This window comes from Pimephales promelas, chromosome 23 (assembly GCF_988280905.1).
Source record: "Pimephales promelas chromosome 23, fPimPro1.hap1.1, whole genome shotgun sequence".
In the NCBI taxonomy this organism is placed as follows: Eukaryota; Metazoa; Chordata; class Actinopteri; order Cypriniformes; family Leuciscidae; genus Pimephales; species Pimephales promelas.
Genome location: NC_142791.1, coordinates 8,341,492 through 8,362,761, shown reverse-complemented (window position 1 = coordinate 8,362,761; position 21,270 = coordinate 8,341,492). Strand labels below are relative to the sequence as shown.

The window sequence follows — 21,270 nt, the reverse complement described above, 5'->3', positions numbered from 1 at the left end:
TTTTTTTTATCAGATTGATTGTACACGTGTAAGTATTTGTTTGTGGGAAAGACATCATGATCTCACTTCTCTGTGGCTTACCAAGTCATACATAACCTTTGTGAACTGCCCCTTATAAATATTTCACTGCCTCTCTCTGAACCACTTAAAAGTGAAAGTATCTTTTAAATTTAATGTTTAACTACGTGGCAAACAGCAACCGTGAAATTATACAGCCGCATCTGAAAGAGACACTGTCACAATAAAGCGAAACGGATACAGCTGCAAACCACAGGGTCAGTTTAATGCTCAGCATGCAGTAAACATCTAAGATAAATGCTTGTATTTTGACAAGCAAAGAAGATGGAGATCAATCCTTAAAATGGCATGCATTGATGGTCTAGACACGCATGATGCTTTAAAGCTTGAACTTTATGGCATCAGCTAGATCTATAAAATGTAGTTAATATAAAATTTACAATAATTGATAAAAACTAAAATAATATATATTCTAAAGCCAGACGGATTTATCGGCCGGCCGATATTAGGCAAAACTATCGGTATCGGCAGTTATAATGGCCGATAAATGAATATTTCAAAAATAAAATAAAAACGAAACAAGCTTCAATCGTCTCTCCTTGGGCAGTTATATTGAAAATGTATATTTTACAATTTGCAGTATGACGTTATCTATTGCTAAATTATGGCTCATCATAGACTAGCTAACCACAAAGCTAGCTAATGCCACTATCATCAGTGGAAGACCGCTAACGTTAACACCACAATGAACTTTTTCTGCCTAAATAAAGTCATGGTTACTGTATTAATAACTATCTCTAGTTACAGTCCCTGTATTGTAATATAATAATATAAAATATAAAAAAATAATCAAAAAAAATCGATAAAATAAAAATATCAGCCGATATATCGGAATAACGGATTTTAAAACCAAAAAAATAGTTGTATCGGCCTACAAAATCCTTTATCGGTCGGGCTCTAATATATTCTATTTTTATAGACGGGGCTAGGTCTGCACTCTCGCAATACTCACAGTGTGGGAGAGAATATTGTGTCTGCTGAAAGCGAGAGAAATAAATTATTTGCGAGACTGCCGAAAAATATTAGCTACAGTAAACTGTAATAAATATATATACATATTTATATGATCGATAAGTCCAATGTATATTTTACATTATTATACCTCATCAATATAAGGTAAACAATTGTTAAATTATTGAATTAAGTTATAATTAATTTATACTAGATTAAACTCATTTCTTTTAAGTCTGTTTAATATAACTTAAGTTGAAATGTAGCCAAGTTGGTTGTACTTAAAAATTTAAGGCAGCAACTTCTTTTACAGTGTAAATAACTTAAAAGTTATTAATTTTTTGTTTCCTATAATGTTATCCAAGTTATTCATCTATTGAATGCCAGAAAACGTTTACAAGTGCAGTTTTGGAAATTTTGGATATTAGTTTCACGGAACAACTGGAGAATGTGACCCACCTTTCCTTCTTTGTCAGTGGTATACCAACATATGACTGGGCTCTTGAGAATGCTTTTCTGTCAGAACCACTATTGTCAAAGATGATTGACAATTAGATTACAGTTTGGATTGGCGGTATGGTTCTATTCAGGGCAAGAACTCCCTGCGCATCCATGCAGCCTGGCATGGATAAGAGTGGGGAGAGCAGTGAGGATCAATAATTGAATGTACAACATAATTCAAGGAAAACTGATTGTTTTGCAGAAAACTTTGTTTTGAAGAGGAATATCAAAAGGCAACGCGATAGCTGCTAATGATACTGAACGGACCTTATAGAGATGTTGTGATAGGCTTATTCCTAGATGGATGTGGATCAGATGAGAGTCAGCAAATGCAAGCTTGGCTGACATGACCTGCCAGTAGTAATGCAATCCCAGATTTATGCAAGTTAAATATGTATAACAAGTTCATATTCAGTAACTTCCATTTTAGACACAATATTGCCATTTTCTTTGTTATTGCTCCACCAAAAACAAGTCACAATCGAACCACATATCTGAGTAATAAACGAATACATGAGCGATTCAATGACTCACTCATGTATGCATGAACTGAATGGTTCCCTTTTGTTCCATTTTGAAGAAATACTGTAGGTAGAATGAATGATTCATTGACTCGCTTGTATGAATGAATCAGTGCTGTGAATGAATTATTCAGTGAGACTCTCATAAAGACAGGCACTTATCGCCACTTGGTGTAATGACGTAACTTGTAGAGAGAGAGAGTCACTGAAAAACACAGTCTGAATGGGACAAACCGAGTGATACAAACAGCGAAATTGTCATTATGTTCAAGAGTCATTTCAGACAAAGGTTAGCCATGCTACAAGTCACATGCGACTAAGCTCTGTGGAGCATTGAAACTCAGAAACTTTCTTGTTAGTTGGAAAAGATGACAAGGAAGAAAGGATGGCAAGGGAAGTGAAGCAAAGGGAGAGAAGGAATAGTTTGAGAAGGGCTAGGGTAGAGAGGGGTAGTAAATAGCAAAAAATAATGGCCGCGTGGAAAAAGGAACAGGATGGTGGTACTGCCGGCCTGGCTCATAGCAGTGATAAGGTAGCTATCTCAGCTCAGCTTATTGAGAATGGTGTCTCCCCATTTATCAAACAGCAGGGAAGATGGAGGATCCAACTCACCTCTCACTTTGTTTTTCGTTGCCGCCACTGGTATCGCAGAGCGTGATGGGGAGGGGAAGGAGGGAGGGAAGGAAAGAAGAAAGGAGAACAGGGAAGGACAGACAGGTTCAGAGGGAGAGAAAGAGAAGGACAGGAGGAGAAAACATTCAATTAGAACAGGCCAGTTTCAAGAGGGTGTAAAATGTGTCAAACTAGCATACTAATACTCCTGTTGTGAAAATTCTCATTCGTATCTGTCTGATTCACAACAATGAGCCACTTGAACTGGATGCTTGTCATTTGCAAACACTATCCACAACAGACTAAGGTTCACGATACACTGCCGACAACATTCAGCTGCACAGACAAGCCAATGCTTTTATACCAAGTATACAGAGCTCACAATATACCACAGAAATGTATTTGATAAGTGTTGTTTGCATAAGAGAAAATTTACAACTTCCGGTTACACTTTTTGTGACAGCACTTTCCACCAGGTGGAAAACATGGTCCAAAACTCTCCAGAACTTTTCTTTTACCAATGTTCATCAACCTTGGGAGGTCAGATTACAACAACAAATACTTTTCATTAAATGAACATAAAAAAAAAAAAAACAAATCTATAAAATTAAAGCCACACTTTGGAACTTTTGGCCACTAGGGGGCGCTCGACCTGTAACTTTTACATCTAGCGTCCCTAGAGGCCACAAGCTCTGCAGCACTGTCGCAAATAAAAGTCAACAAACAGTCAACCAGTCAGCCTCCCGTGTCTCCCCTTTTCATTTTTTTAGTTTCCTTCGATAAAACCGTTGCCTTCTTCCTTGTAGCTGTTGTTTGGCCTTGACGAAAACATACAGACGGCAATCAAACACGAGTTGAGTACTAACGTCAGAATCTGAGGACGTTGTGGGTGGCGGGGAAGTGACGCATGCCATAAAGCGGTCGAATTTTGTAGTTCTTTTTGTGCTCGGGTTCCTACCTGAAACACGAATTTAAAAAAGGGTCTAGTAAAAGCAATACAGACACCTTCAGGTTACGGCAAACGCATCATTCAACCTACTGTAAGTTGATGTACCATCTCAATGAGGTTTGGTAATATATTATAAAGGTTAAAAAGTTGCAAAGTGTGGCTTTAACAAACAAATAAAAATAGATATTACATATTATATATATATATATATATATATATATATATATATATATTAAATTTATTTATTTTTTGTTGATCAATCATTTTTTTCCTACAATAACTGAATGTCAACTCTAATGTCTAAAAATTGAGAAAATCGAAAAATATTTTCGTTCACTTCGTCTCTTACTCTTGATGGGTAGAAAATGATGATATACTTATGTAACAATTTAAATTAACATTTTATGAACAAAATTATATTACATATTTATTTCAAAGGAGGGAATCATGCAATACAAAATAAAGAGCATTGCATACAAAGCTAAATATAATGTTATTTTGTGCGCTAAATATTAGTATTTTTGTAATTGCAATTAGTTATTAATTAAAATTTTCGATTAAATAAAACAGATTATGTCAAAATTACGATTTTGACTGCTGTAGGATTCTAATGGTTAGATACAGTCAAGAATGTCAAGACCTCTGAGGTAGGACAGGATAAACATTAGATTTTAAATGCAGATGCAAACAATCATTTATCCACACACACACTTGTTTTCCATGGAACACAAAGTGTGCAGTATTGGTGGAAAACCTGCTTTTGTAAAACTAAGATTGACAGCGCTATGAGAAAAAGAAAGGTGTTGGATTGTTTTGCCGAATCGGTGTGTGTGGGTCTGTCTAGGACGAGTAGAGCCCCAATCCTCTGTTTTGTTATTGCTTGGTGAATGGCTATTGATCAGACCAAAGAGCTCTCTGCAACAGACTCCCAATTAGCCAGACACAACAAGCTGTCCGTGCCCGCGCTGAATGACTGAACAAACAAACCAGCCTAATTCAGCCCATCTTCTGACACCAAAAGCATCCACTCAAACAAAGCTATCCATTTATATACCATTAAGGCTAGAGCGCTTATAATGTACAATTATTGTATACAACACTATAACACGACACAACACTATAGACTGAAGCTGGAAAATGGCTCCTAAAATGTTTAAATAACACTTTCCACTGAAAACACGAGCACAATGACAAAACACATGGCAGCGTGGTGCAATTCTATACATTCAATACGTGTTTCTATGAGTTTAACAGACAGTCTGGTGGGGCTAGGGGTCTTTCTGATAATTGTTGCAATCAGGAGGGAAGTGAGCACTCTTTGAATTTCGATTGGCATATAGTTCAAAGACAGGCAGATGATGAGAAGTGTGTGTTAAAAGTCTAAGAGGAAAGAAATCAAAAGGAAAGAAAACTTCACAAATCTTTCTTCGCCCTCTGAGCAGAATTCAGAAGTGCTACGGTGAAATTCACCTCACAGTGAACTGTGAATCATTTGTTAGTGTTCTGAAGGCATAAATACATCAATTGGTTCTACTTGCTTACTAAAACTTGGAGAAAAAAAAGACAAATAGTCAAACTCTGGTCACAGGAATCAAATCTTAAAGTCTGACCTGGTGTCAACTCACATCCAATGCAATGTGACCTGAACCAACTAGCTATTTAAACAAACACTCTCATGGCAATTCATAATCATTTTACACTTTAATTGGTGGCTAATTCATATGAATTTGAGTGATCATATTATTTCATACAATCTGCCTTACGCCCCATTGACAATTATGTTTAGGGGTAAACCTTCATGCTAATCTTTTTCTTAAAGACATCTACCATGTTGTAAAATAGTTCAATTTTCTCATGAGATTGAGTTATACACATGAAGATTTGGTTAGTTTGTGGTCTCAAGTTGGAAATATGAAAGCCAAATTGTCCTTACAACTACAATAAGTGAGTAGAAAATGAAGAAATGGCCTCAGTGTAGAGATCTGCAAAATGTCTTCCTTCCATCATTGGTTGAATTTTAGTCTTTTTAGGCCAGAAATTGTGGAAAAGTTTTGACTGACAGCGACTAAGCAGGATGCATTACCCAAGTCTGGTTGGGTTTTGTTAGAGGGAAAATAGGAAGGAGTGGAAAGAGAGGAAAAGGGGCCAGCAGTCTCCTTTAGCCAAAAAATTGACAAAAATCCCAGTATGCCATTTTGCGAATTCTGACCATCAGTTAATAATTTAACACACCTGCATTATTGATGCTGGGAAAAGCTCAGATCAAGAGGGCCGAGATCTTCAAAACAATGCTTGACAACTTGTGGTTTAACAAATATCCCGTGCATGATACACGATACACACAACAGTATCCACACACAAACAAAACAATAAAGGATGCCCCGGTTGGGCTAGCTTGTGTGCGGGTGATTTATCCACTCAGCTGCGAGCCCTAAACTTTTGTTTTAGTAGGAAAGACCACTCTCTGAATCCAAGCAGTAAATTCTGCTGTCTGTAATACCATTACAATGATTGAACAACAGGAGGAGAAACAAATGGACTTGATTTAAGCCATGTTTTAAAGAAATCACACACTATTGGTGGACTACAGAACGGAACTCATTCCTTAGACGGCATCCAGAACATTCCTGCAGAGGAAGTATCTTTCTTGGCCTACTGATCATTTTTAAGACATCTGTACTACTATTTTGAAGCCATTTTTTTGCTGATGTGAGAACTGAGATTTCAGGCGGAGCAGACTGAGAAAATGGACGTGAAAAAAGGTTGATTAACCTGTGCAAAAATGTGTGTTCCAAAACCAAATGAGCTCCATATACCTAAAGCATTTTAAGTCATCATATGTTTTGAAATTTTCTAAGCTACAAAATTTAGGCCAGATCAAATAGCAGTATAACATCAAATGGTTGGTGGATCATGTTGTAGAACAAGAAAATCCACGTCTAGGCAGTCACATGGTTAGACAGATAAAAGCCTTTATTGTAAGACAGGACTACATCTTCTGTTCTTCCACTTTTTTATCAATTTTTGATATTTTGCTCCCCTTCTGGAGCATCCATAGTTTTGTTTGTGAGCACCAGGTGCGCCCATGAATCAGTTCCCATCACGTTTTTTCTGTAGTTGTAGACTTTAGAGTTTGATGTTAGCTAAGCTACCATAATGCCCTACAGTGTTAGTTAAGCATTATGTATATACTGTTATAGTATTTATTAATATCTACAGGCTACTGGGTGATGTAATCTCTCTCTCTCTTTAATTCTATGATTTACGACTATAAATCTATTTCGATCCAGCATCTTTCTCTCCTTTGGGCCCTTTAAATATTTAAAGTGAGGTCCTTTACCAGCGTCATGCCACATGCGGTGCAAATCACAAGCAGAAGTCAGCGCTCTGCACCTTTCAATCGCTTGAGCGGTGCCAGTGTGGCAATAGCTTCTGATTGCTAATATCCTGTTTGTGCGGTTTCAGAATGGTAATTTGGCAATTTAGCGTAGCCGCAAGCACTCGCCGCGCTATAGCGCCCCAGTGAGAGGGAGAAATAAATAGCATAAAATCAAATGAAACAACATGAAATAAAATCAGGAAGAGCCTGCATTTAGGGCTCATTACTTCTCCACTCCTGCAGAGGTTTCTGGTAAACCTAAATGAGGCTAAATAAAATCAGCATCCCTTAGACACACACACACTCTCTCTCTCGCGTTACAGCACCACTGTTCTTCCCAGAGTGAGAATATGAGCTGATATCACAGTTACAAGATTACTGGTAGGCTACAGATTAGGATGCACACAACTTTTGTACAGGAAATACACAAATATTTATATTTATTATTTTAAAATGTAAAAAAAACCTGGGAGCATTGGCTTCAACTAGGAAGCTTTAACCCCAAATAGGCCTAATATCCCTCTTCCTCTAATCACCTTGAATAAAACAAAAATAAATATACTTTTTTAATGTAAAAAATCTCTCTCTCTCTCTCTCTCTCTCTCTCTCTCTCTCTCTCTCTCTCTCTCTCTCTCTCTCTCTCTCTCTCTCTCTCTCTCTCTCTCTGTATATCTGCATAATCTCTAAAACAAATATGAACATTTTTAACTTAACATTTAGCAAATTAAAAAAAAATACATGTAAAATTATGGATAAATCAGGACAAATTTTGTTGACATTAACTTTTTTAGGATGTAAAAAAAAAAAAAAATCCCAAAAGCCCTTTATTTTGTAATTTCTAAAAGTTAACTGTTGCCATTGTTGGCCATGTGTCTCTATAAGAAAAAAAGCTATTGATTCAGGGGCCAGTTTTTTTCTTCTTTTCTCTCCTTTGTTTTTCGTTTTTCTTTTCTTTCTTCTTGATTTCGTGGAGACATGATGAATGCACGACCTTGACCATCTACATCCTGTAGAGTCGTGTTTGATGGCGAGCCAACCAAGTTTAGAGAAAGGCAGAAGACATCACTTCGTGAAGAGGCTGCCGATATCCTTTCCTTGAGTTTCCAGTGTTACTCGTTGAAGAACGACAAATTTGACCTCAAGAACTTTTCTTTTTTGAGGGTGTATGGGCAACCACGACCCAGATTTGAGAGACATTGGATCTTTTATGAAAGATACTGTACTTGAAGGTCTTTAGAGAGAGAATATACTCTCTTATGTTGAATTCTATTTGTTTATTTTCTTTCTGTGTTGAACTTATTATGTGGGTACATATTTGAAAACGCTGACAAGAGTGCACTCGTGGTGGAAATTTCCATAATCCGTTTTATTGTCTATTGTATGTGATCTTGTAATTTACTTTTATTTTATTAACTTTCTATCTTTTTTCTTAGTAAAACCAGTTATATTTCTGATTCTAATTTAATCTTGTGTCTGTCTGTACTTCTCATGATAACCCACTTTCTCCTAGCGATCCCCAATTTTTCTGACGGAATTCAAATTATAACAGTAAGGAAAAAGGTCTACTAAATTACTGCAGACCAGTGGTACAGAATGTTACTTTTGAATGATCTCTGAACATTCTGAACATGCCAAGTTCAATAAATGATGTATAAACAATGTCTATTAATGTTACTAGATGAACATTTTTTCAAAACATTGAGCGAACAGAGAGAACCAGAATGATAACCAAAGTCCTGAGAATGTTCCCTGTTAGTTGGGCTATCATTATACAGTACAGTAAGACAGAAAAATGACAATGCATATGCTTTATATTCTAAATATTGATATGCCACAGTGATAAAGAAGCATTTGATCTGACGGATTCTCTTTCATTCACTCTCTCTCACACACAAATCTGATTTTCTTTGGTTATATTCTGTTTGTAGTTACATCTTCAGTACCATTCTCATTCTTTTATCCTTCTCTCTCTCTCACACATACTTCCTCTTTCCATATTTCATGCTCATAATCAAAAGAGAGCAGAGCCTGACACATACAGAGTGTGATTTGAATCCAGGTTAATCCCTGTCACACACTTGAGCTATTATAAATGTCACACGAGGGCTTCTCAAGAATTGCAGGGCTTTCATTTAACCTTGTGTTTAAACGCACATAAATGACACGCTTACCTAAATATGATCTCATTTGAATCTTCCACCATCCATGAGAAGCAAAAAGTCAATTTTATTCCCAGATAAAATGACCGGAACCAGTGAGTTGCGTCATGCTAACAAACATTTATTTAAGAAATATATTTAATGATTCCCATTAGGACTAACATTAGCCAGAAACTGATCTGCTAGTGAAATACCGCAAAACCTTTTTAAATCTATTTCCAGGTTTCAGCCAAAAATCATTGCAATTTACAGGCAGCAGTCAACTGTTTAAAGGGCAGAAGTAAAAACATTAATTTTCTAATAATACAGCACCATAAAAAAAAACCCTTCTACACAAACTTCTCAACATTTCTAATTAGTTTTTTATTCCTTTCTTGAAAATGGTTTAACAATCCCGAAAACAACTTCAAAAAACAGTGGAATTAAAATTCTGTTGTACAGTTTTCTTGATGTTAGCAATAGTTCACCCAAAAACGTACACAATATATAAGAAATGTCTCTTTTTTTCAGTCCAATAGAAGTCATCCTTCAAAATATGTTCCGCAGAAGAAAGAAATGACATCAAGATGAATAAATGAAGACATAACTTTCATTTTGGCTGAACTATCCCTTTAATGGCTGTTAATATCCTTTTCAGAGTGACTGTTTGTAAAGGAAAACCTGGTAGGCGGTATCGAATGAAATTATTAATACAATAGGCCAGCTGAATTATACATTATTTCCTGGAAAATGCTTCTGGCACTTTGATTCCGTTTTATTGCAGTAGGTGCCATTGGTTAAACAACGGATGTGTTATGCATAATTTCATTCAAAAACGAACATATTTTGCCACATGGAGTAGCAATTAACATAATTGGACACAAATAAAACTAATTGGATGTGAGCAGGTTGATTCTGTAACAAACACCCCCCACAGCTATCCCATATTCTGGCACCATCCCTGCTTTCCGCCCACCTGGGACGCCTGATTTACTGGTAGGTACGGCAACAGAATTCCTCAAATATTCTCATCTTTTCATCAAACCTTTATCAAGTTCATACATTTCAATTCAGTACATGTGACCTCTTGGAATTTATAAACCCCTACAAGTGATGGATTCAAAGAATGCACACATTCTGAGTCAGTTGCTGTGATAAGAGAGCAATATTAATCACTATAACCTAGGGGTTTCATATACACTTTGCTCATGGACAAAAAAAAAAATAATAATGAAAAAACTCCCTATACAGAATCCTGTGAAACCTTGATGCACGGTTTGGTATTTTTACATCTGTATAGCACAACAAAACTCATCCTGTCAGCATCTTTTCACTCAGTTACATGTAAAGGAAGTATGTGCCTTAAATCTACACTCCTTTGACCTCAAATCAAGTTTGGATCATAATTTTCACTGTTATGTTAGCATGCTATCACAGATGGGTAAACACTGACTATCTGAAGTTTAAAATGAGATTAAGCGCAATCACATCAATTGGACTGGAAATTATTTCATCTGGGTATTTCCATGTTCCTCGCTACTAACGCATGAGTCATTACTTGATAGGCAAATGGTGACCATCTTCATGCAAATGGGCTAATAAATCTAATCACGCCCACTTAAACGAGCTTTTTCCGAGTCCTCTTTATTACATCCCGTCGATTCTACCTTGTTGTCTCACATTACAAAGAGGCACTGTTGTGTTTGTTTTTCATTTAATCGTGAATATTTGATTTACCCTCCTTAAAATGATTACGCTGGAATTCTTCGGCACCAACCTGCTCATCATTTAAATAAACAAAAAGGCCCAGCTGAGCAGTAAACACAATCACCTCCGCACACAATATGTGACTGTGGGCGCTAGTATGCAAATAGATTCCTGGATGAACGAGAAAAGTTTACTCTGACCCTACAAATAAATTCCATTCAAAATCAGAGATTTGATTTGAGGCGGATAGATTTATCAAACTTCAATAACCGTCAAAAGGCCAACTAAGAGCGACTGTGGCTCAATGGTTGACTTTTTAAGTGAGAGCACCTCGAGTTTTTGGGATTTAAGTGGTATGCTAGGAAAGGTCATGTCTGTAAAGTATGAGTATTAAAACCTTTCTGACTTTTTTCTCTGATCAGTCTAAATCAAGAAGGTAAAGAATCTGTTATATTCATCTCAATGGTTGACTTGAGTCCCCCTCTGTATATACCATTGAGATTATTTGAGAACTAAAAGTATTATTTCCTGTCTATTTCTATTTTTAACAATTTAGTGATACAAAAAAGGAAGCAAATGTTCTTTAAAATGCATTACTGTAAGAAACACGAAGTGAAACAGATCTGGTTTGTCACATAAACAAACGATCACATAGGGACCTTCCTCTTTTTGTTGGTCATTGAAACCAGTCACACTTTCAAATGTGTGATTTCTTTGATGTGTGTAAATGTAGAATGAACTTTAACCAACCATGTGCATGGTTTAAACAATAATTTCAGTTTTTTTTTTCCACTGCCCCCACAACAAAATAGGACATTTTTATATGATGTATTTTTTTAAATATATACAAGAATATTTTTTTGCACACTACCATTGAAAAAGTTTGTGGTGAGTAAGATTTTATGTTTTTGAAAAGTGAAAATGCACACCAAGATAGCATAAAAAATACAGTGAAGTAAAAACAGTGTGAAGTATTATTAGAAATTAAAATAACTTCTATTTTAATATATTTTAAAATATATTATTTCGTTTAATGGCAAAGCTGAATTTTCAGCATAATTACTCCATTTCCTACGCTATCTCACGACCAATTTGTATGAATTCGACAAATGATTAAAAAGTGGCTAATTCGTACTAATTCGTACGACCTCACTCATACGAATTTGTACGATTTGTCTAAACCCACGTGATGGGATGCGGGGTAAGGGGTAGGTAATTTGTATGAATTCATACGAATTGGCCAATTCGTAAAATATGTACGATTTAGCAAAATCTTAATAATTCGTACGAGTGAGGTCATATGAATTGTTACGAATTAGCCACTTTTCGTCGAATCATTTGTCGAATTCGTACGATTTGGTCGTGAGATCGGGTTGCCATTTCCTATTATTATCAATGTTAAAAAACAGTTGTGCTGCTTAAAATTGTGGAAACCATATGCAGTACATATACAAAAGAACACAATTATATATAATTTTTTTTATATATAATTATATTTTGATATATAATAATTTATATATATATATATATATATATATATATATATATATATATACTAAACTATATATATATATTACTAAATATATATATATATATTTAGTAACACTTAAAGTTATGTATTCTTACTGAAAGGTATTTTTTAAATAGTATTACTAATAATAACACATTTTCAATCCAAACACTTTTCAATCCAAAACAGAATTGTTTTAAAATTTTTTAAAGAATTAAAAATTTAATTCAAGCAGAAAAATGTCAAATGAATTAGCAATAATGGCAATAAATTAGTGAGAACGTAAATGGATGAAGTTAAAATATAAAAGACATTTCTGAACTTTTCTACTAAAGAATAACGACAAGTAATATTTCTTACTCAACAAACGACCAATTCAATACACACTCGCACCATTTTACCAACCATTCTAGTCAATATGCAACAATTCAGCCCAAGGTCACAATGAACAAAAGCCTCAATCATTCAAACATTCTGCCACATTTCTCTTAAAAGACAGAGTGAAAAGGATAGAACTTTGATTTTTAAATATTCCACCCGTCTCCCCAGGCCTTGTTTCACACAGCGGTTCAGTGAAACCCGGGACCCCCTACAGCGACTGGAGCAGCCGGCAGCTCTATAAAACACTGACACTTTGGACATTAAAAAAAAATCTCTTATGTGCTGGTGTTACATTTTCCAATTTCCAGTAAGCTGAAGGATATAGAAATCATGAATCTTTCAAACGAGTGGAGTCAAACAGGTACTGCTAAGAATGACAGACAGCTGGGGCATGCCCATTACTCAACCACATATTTCTTTTCCTCACACTTCGCTATGTTTCTTCAAATGAATAGTTTAGAGCAAGCTCGTATCTTGTGATTGATGGATGGAACGGGGAATTGTTTCCACAGACATAAGAGAAAACGCAGCATATGCAGAGGCCCGCTGACTATAAAATATAATTTTTCTGGAGAGATCCACAGACACAATCAGTGTAATACTGTAATATAAGAAGAATCAGAACAAACCTGTTCAAAAAGGTGTATATATATATATATATATATTTAGCAAAATATACAAAATTATTTATTATATTTTATTATGTATTAACATATGAAATTTGTGCCATTTGAAATTTTCTTCTAAAATGATCATTTTTATCAAGCTTGTATATTTAAGTTCAGTAATTTCACTTAAATGGCAATGAAGATTACCCATTAATTGGCATTTAAGTGAAATTACTGAACTTAAATATACAAGTTTGATAAAAATTGTCATTTTAGAAGAACATTTCAAATGGCATTTAGAGGCTTTTGCATCTGAACTCTTCATATATTCAACAATGTCTTGAACAGGTTTGATATTTTTAACAGGTTATTAAAAACACATGAGGATATCATAAATGATAGCAGAATTTTCGTGAGCTATCCCTTTTAAAAAGTTTCTATAAATATTGAAACAAATATAAGTTGGTTCATATTGAATGCCAGTAATAGAAAAGAGGAAGTGTTGTGTATTCATCTCTTTGGATCTAAAGAAGTAGGAAAGACAGAATGAAAACACATACCATACAGAGCAAATGTCAGACTGTCAATATTTCATAACAAGACCTGGCCTCTCATTTTCAGGCTACTTTTTAGTTCTTTTCACTGTGTCACTTTGTGGAAACTCGCTAACAAAGACTTCTGAGCGCAGTTTTGAAGTTTGACGACTCCTGAGGGAAGGCTCTTTATCAATGACCGGTGAAACCGATGCCGATAGAGCAGTCGTGCGACTGTGTGTCGGTCTGTAATGAGGATAGCGTGAAGCCCTCAAAGGGAAAGACAGAGACGGAAAGAGAAAGAGGTCCATCGCAGAAGGAATTTAGATGACAAGGAAAAAATATATCTCTGCCTTATATGCTTTTCCATAAGAAATTGTGGTGTTTGAACAAATTTGCATGTTTTGGTGTGGTGGTGACTCCCCAGGGCAGTTTGTCAGAGGAAGGATAAAGGGGAAGTTTATCCGCCCTCATCCACCTCAAGGCCTGCTTGTATAACCCGTCCATATTTCCCCTTCCACTGCGTCTATTATTCATTTACCACACAGAAGTGCAGGCCCTCGTTCACGGCACGCGATCCACACACAGAATTCATAAATACATAAGGGGCCACTTGATAAAGCAATTTAGTGTGTGTCTGACAGCATAGAGAGACACCTGGGATTTGTGCATGAGGATGAAATCGAGGTCAGCAGAAACATCTTTCCAGTCATACTGTACCACATGCAGTGTTCCTGCGAAAACGGAGCCCTCGGATTGTGCATTATTCAGGACATCTATTTTACGATACAACATTAATCACAGCAGAGCAGTGTTTTGAGTCTGTGTGTGGTTACTTGAACTTGCCAAACACTTCCTGAATGATCGGGCTGATCACAACACATGTTTTGAACATGGTTTGATCACTACATAATTCCCACACTTCCATTTGTGCCATTTCACAGGTTTGATGAATTTTTTATTTGTCTAAACGGCCTAAAATAGCATCAGGCCTGGTAAAAACTTTTATCTAGAGATGCTACAGCAGGTGGGCTGGAAATGCTGTCGTGCTGTGTTTTAGTGTAAGGGTGTGTGTCTGCAGGCAGCACTGGGGGACTTTTAATACTTTAAAGCAGATGAGACTCAGTCTAACACTTGATTCACTGTTTTTAGCCTGCAGTTTCAGTTACTGTAGTCTATGAGGCACTGCTGTTTCACTGACATCTGATATTGCTTTCAACTATGTGCCTCTAATGAAGTTTGGCTGGAACAGCAGTACTGAGTCAGGCAGTCCAGTGAGGCTTCACTTTATGTCTAACACTAGTATTATTGGAATGAAAAACCTAATAGCTTAAAGTAATGTTACATTATCACTGGAGAAACATATTGCACCTTTGTGACTTAAGAAGAAGCCAAGCATCCCATAACAACACAAGTCATAATAAAGGAGCTCATTAACTGTATTGCTTTTAACTCATTAAGAACAACTTGATGTTATTGTTTTGAGTGCTATTACCGATCTGACATTTACGGACAAGTATTAATGATTTAAATTTGTAGCGAAAAGTTCACTGCTGCAAATCAGCCCTTCAATATTCTTCAGCACGAACACACAGTGACCTTTTTGCTGACGTTAAAGGACACTTTGTTTATCAGTTTACCGTTTAGTTTTCTTTTACAGATGAGTTCTGCCCTCTTCAACTCATATACCCTCAAGTAGTGTTGTTTTTGGCGGCCTGTTTTAATTTTAGTTCTAGTCTAGTCTTTGTGTCAAGCTGACATTTTAGTTTTTGTTAGTTTTAGTCATGTTCATACTCTTTTTAGTCTAGTCTAGTTTTAGTCAATGAAAACTGATGACATTTTAGTCTAGTTTTAGTCGACGAAAACCGATGACATTTTAGTCTAGTTTTAGTCGACGAAAGACATAGTCTAGTTTTAGTCAATGAAAATTGTATTTTAGCCTCTTTTTAGTAGGCAATTCTATTTAACCCAGTCAATATATAAGAAGCCTATTAGTAGTAGGCTAGCCTATAGACGAAACTATTTTTTTCTTTTTGCCAAACCCATTTCAAACAATCTTATCTTCTTATAATTATCTTCTTATATTATTGTTACCTTATAGACTCAAGAATACATCCAGGAAGACGCTATGAATTGAATTTACAACATATTTATTTTACCAACCAAACATGTTATAACCTACACACATGATGAAATGAAAGTTTTTCCAAATGTCATTTTTTCTTTTTCTCCCAAAGACGAATCTCTTTCTCTGTGTCAGACTTAACTTTGTTTGTTGTCGTTTATGCTAACGCCTGTTTCAAACATAGTACTCCATTTGCAGTGCGTATGTTTCCCGCACCCATGTTACAGTTATAACAGTTATAGATAAGCGCTCATACCGCGCGCTCTAGGAGCGGTGCGTGCATAACAGCAGAGCAGAGATCTACACAGACAGTAGGCTACCTCAACAACGCGACACAATGGATGTAGCCTAAAATACTGATTTGAAATAAAAAATAGAGAATAAAAGTTGTGATTGTGGTACAGCCGTAGATCAGTTGCGCACGCTGCTCCTGCATACACACTGCAACACGCACCGCATACACGCTACACACGGAGTGTGTGTGAAACATCACGCAACTGCTTCTACTAAATAATGTCGCGAGTGGGGCTTGAGGATCTGAAGTCGCATGCGTTTGCATGGTGCGATCTGATGCAGCCCCTGAAGTGACACAGGAAACAGAAATGCTGCATGCTAATAATGCAAGTAGGCTAAACGAGACGAAACAACGTTAAATAACATTTCGTCTCGTCTCGTTTTGGTCAACGAAAATGAAGATACATTTTAGCATAGTTTTTATTTTTGTAAACCACATTTAGTCTCGTTTTTATTCGTCAACGATATTGCATTATACATTTAGTTATAGTCATCGTCACACGACCAGCATTTACGTTGCGTCTCGTCTCGTTTTCGTCACGTGATAAAGGTTCGTTGACGATGATATTTAGTCATAATTTTCGTTGACGAAAGCAACACTACCCTCAAGAAACAGTTTTCCATTCACAGACTGGATGTTATTGCTATGAGATGTGACACATGCTCCGGCATTATGTTTCCCACAATGGCTTCGTCCATGGCTGTGTTCTAGTCTAATCATTGGTTTATTGAGGCATATTTTTGATCGGGAAAATTATAACCCAGAATTGCAACTGCATATGATTCTATAGGTTATTGCTGCTGCTGCTGCTATAGCTTATTACTGCTGCTGCGGCAGAGCAAGTATGGGACTTTCTACTGCTAAATACATACACAGCAAGCTACTGTGAGCAAGACAGACATGCTGCTTCTGTACAATATAATGTACATGAATTATATCAGCAGCGACTTCATTTGCTTCTGTTACAGAAGGAACCAATCAGTTGATTTGTATTTATCACAATTACCAGTGTGGCTTTCAGGAGTGCACTTGGGGTAGACTATTGCCACAAAATCAAGGACTATAAATCACTGCCTGGTCTCATAATCCATGATTGTCTTTAACCATGTTTCAGTGTAGTATTTCGCCCTAGTATATTTTGGACTGCTTGGCCTTTTGCCTGTTTATTTAACACAGTCTCATCCCAAAAAGTCATATAACTGACGTCTTGGGACGTCTTTTGGCCATACGTCAATATCCGCCTTTTTAGGGCCCCCTTAAACGTCGGTAGATGGCGATCCCGGGCCGTCATACAACTGACGCTTTACCTTTAACGTCAGTTAGGTGACGGGTTAGGTTTAGGGTTAGGTTTAGGTCTGGGGTAGAGTTAGGATCCCATAACCTCATCTACCGACGTTTAAGGGGGCCCTAAAAAGGCGAATATTGACGTATGGTCAAAAGACGTCCCAAAACGTCAGTTATATGACGTCTTGGGATGAGACCTGGTTGGTTTATTGGATTACACATTTGGATTGCCCTGTAATAAAATAAATTTGGATCCACAACCTTGTGTCTTGGAGAAGTGCATGACACTATTATTTTACAAATCATCCACTACGCTAAAAGTGTTTTGAGGTAATAATATTATTGTGCAAAGAATGGCGTGAAAATTCATTAATCAATAATCAGCCCCTTTAATCAAAATTTGTGTGAAAAAGAATACATTCTTTTGGCTGTTTTACAGTCTCTAGTGTACATTTTAGTTGGAAACTGCTGTGAATTGTATGCGGCCTATTGTATGTATATGTATTTGGAGTTTTGCTACAATTTTGGTAGAACCTGGGCTGGATAATCAGCCATTATAGAGGCTATGTGATTGGTTAATATTTACCGGTAAAACGCACCATGTTATCAAATGTACATGAGTTGAAAAATCTGTTCTGAGCAACTAAAGCTGAAAGTAAACTAAAGCTACAATGAGAGTTCAAAATAATTAATATAGGGAATAAAATGTGTCTCCTGCATTGAGTCCAAACAGAAGCCACAGCCGTAACAATGATGGATGGCTGCCTGCACCCTTGGCATTTCACATCAGCATAAAGCTCCCGCATTACGCGTGCACGGGGACCCGCTGGGACCGCGAAACTCCCTCTTGGGGTCCTGCTGAAGAGAGTCTGTCTCATCACTTATGTGAAACGGTCTCTCCAGTTGTGTAAAAAGAATGGGAAATAAAGCTGAGGCCTAATCAAGAACCCTAATCAGTGGAGCCGGTGGCATTTTTCCTGCTTTCGGCAAACGAAACAAACTCAATTACCATTAGAAAGCTGCCCCTCTAATGCGGGCGAAAAATGGCAGGAGCTTGATGGATCCACGCGGACTGTTAGCGTCTGCCTTCCTACACCAGTCACTCAAACTTCTGCGTGCAGGCCTTCTAATGGCCGCGATAACGGTGACTCATTACAATGTCATATCCTTCATGCCTGACTTCTTGTCAACCCAGACAAAGACCTGATACACGCTCCAGGGTAGCAGCCAATCAAATTGTTGGAAAATAAGCAAGGGGCCATTTTAAATTTCCTCTCTGTATAGACAGTGTTTGAGATTGACTGACAGTGAAAAACTGCACTGAATGTATAATTCGGAATATATAACACCTTACCTCTTAGATTCAACATATTCTGTTGAATAAGTTTTGGTAACGAATAGTAAGATGTGACAACAGTGCACACATCTCTTAAGATATTTTTTCCCCTAAAACACGGTATGAGAAATAGAGTCCTTATTATTTGTAAACAATTGGTCTGTTGTGAACATTGTTCAGTGCCACGATCAACTTCCTCTAATTTGTGGTTCATTAAAGTGAAATCAATACTAGTGAAAAGGGGAAACTGCATTTGATACCTTCATATTATCATGAAATAACCTCATTATCATTTGAAGCTTTTCATTCCATCCTACAAACTTTATCTGCAATACAGAAAAAAAAAAAAACAGTAATATTGTGAAATATTATTACCATTTAAAATATACGTTATCAGAATTTTGGCATTTATTCTTGTGATGACAAAACCGAATTTTCAGCATCATTACTCCAGTCTTCAGTGTCAAATGATCTTTCAGAAATCATTCTAATACTATATTTATAATATAATATTTGCTGCTATATAATATTTGAAGAGTTCAGATGCAAAAGCCTCTAAGTGCCATTTGAAATTTTGTTCTAGAATGACCATTTTTATCAAGCTTGTGTATTTAAGTTCAGTAATTTCACTTAAATGACAATTAATAGGTAATCTTCATTGCCATTTAAGTGAAATTACTGATACAAGCTTGATAAAAATGATAATTTTAGAAGAAAATTTCAAATGGCACTTTTGCATGGCGCTTTTGCATCTGAACTCTTCATTTGCTGCTAAAGAAACATGTCTTTTTATTTATCAACGTTTAAAACAGTTGCTTAAAATTTAGATGTATTATTTGTCTGGATATTTTCATTAAAAAAAGTTTAAAAGAACATCATATATTTAAAATAGAAATCTTTTTACCATTGCAAATTTACTATTTTTTGTACACACATTTTGAAAGATAAAATAATGAAAATAATATTTTATTTTTTAAAAAAATAATTCAGGAAAAGCTTTAATACTAGCTGTCAGGTTATAGGTTGGGAATTTTTTTTAAATGCGCAATAAGAAATTCATTTCAAATTTACTATTGTATTTTTCCACATACATCCCAAAAAAGCATAATGCAATGAGTGTTTTGGTATGTTTAAAACAAAGCTTTAAACACACCAAAAACACTTAGTTCTTATTTATTTTGTTTTAAAGACATTCAGATGTTTTCACTGTAAAAAAAAATATTGATGGTTTAACTTAAAAAAGTAAGTAACCTGGTTGCCTTAAAATTTTAAGTTCATTGAACTGGAAAAAGCGAGTTAATACAATGAAGGAGATTAATTTAACCATCAGAAACTCAAAATTATATGTTATATGAACTAAATAAATGATTTAAGTTGATTTGACAAAAGAAAAAAATGTTGTGATTACTACACTGTAAAAAAAAAAATATTGTTTGTTTAACTTAAAAAAGTAAGTAACCTGGGTTGCCTTAAAATTTTAAGTTGATTGAACTGGAAAAAAGTGAGCTAATACAATGAAGTAGACTAATTTAACCATCAGAAACTCAAAATAATAAGTTATCTCAACTACATAAATTATTATAAAGTTGATTTGAAAAAAGAAAATATGTTGTGATAACAAATCTTGAAAATATTTTTTACAGAGGATTTTTCACAATATAGCTCCTTAAGAGATATAAACCCATATAAAGGTGATGACTAAAGCAAAGAGCACAGTTTTCAGGAAGATTACCTTTAATGACTGGGAAGTGTAGAACAATGCTTTTCAGTGACATGCTAATTTTGGGCCTGTCTTTTGCATACAAACATAATGGACCACAAAATGACTTCTGTCACGTCGCTTCAGTTGCTCCGACAATTAAAACCTCAGGTGGGAGAAATTGCTCTGAGAGACGAAGAGAAAGTAAACGACAGGGAGGAGGGAAAAGTTGTCAGACAGTTTAGCAACATAATAGTTTTAGCTGGCTTGCCTGCTGAGTTTAGCTTTTCTGACGTCTCAGAACAAAGCGACCATGATGAAGAATCTTGACAGCCGGTAGTTACAGCCATTCTCTAATATAGAAGAATGTCTGACACTGTGTGCGTTCAATATCTGTTTGATTTAAATGAACCCATGAGTCACATGCCATTGAGCAATTGAATAAAAGAGAAATTAAAAGTATTTGCTTCCCCAAAATTATCATTTGAGTTCATCTGTCATTGGTACTTTTGACAATTGAAATTTAAAGTATTTTGTAAAGCATTTTGCTTGAGAGGATGTATGTATATATATATATATATATATATATATATATATATATATATATATATATATATATATGCACACACACACACGTGCGTGCGTGTGTGTGTGTGTGTGTAT

At 35.8% G+C, this 21,270-nt stretch overlaps 1 protein-coding gene across 4 annotated transcripts in view; it reads right to left on the bottom strand.

The window, feature by feature from the left end:
• Positions 1-21,270, bottom strand: part of cadm2a (cell adhesion molecule 2a) — a 358,651-nt gene that overhangs the window by 87,491 nt on the left and 249,890 nt on the right. For 2 of the 4 annotated variants that reach the window (XM_039677129.2, XM_039677131.2), the window contains exon 3: positions 2,664-2,690. The exons of the other annotated variants lie outside the window; for them this stretch is intronic. In XM_039677129.2, the coding sequence (XP_039533063.1) occupies positions 2,664-2,690 (27 nt within the window). The remainder of the gene's footprint in view (positions 1-2,663; positions 2,691-21,270) is intronic. 4 annotated transcript variants of the gene reach the window in all.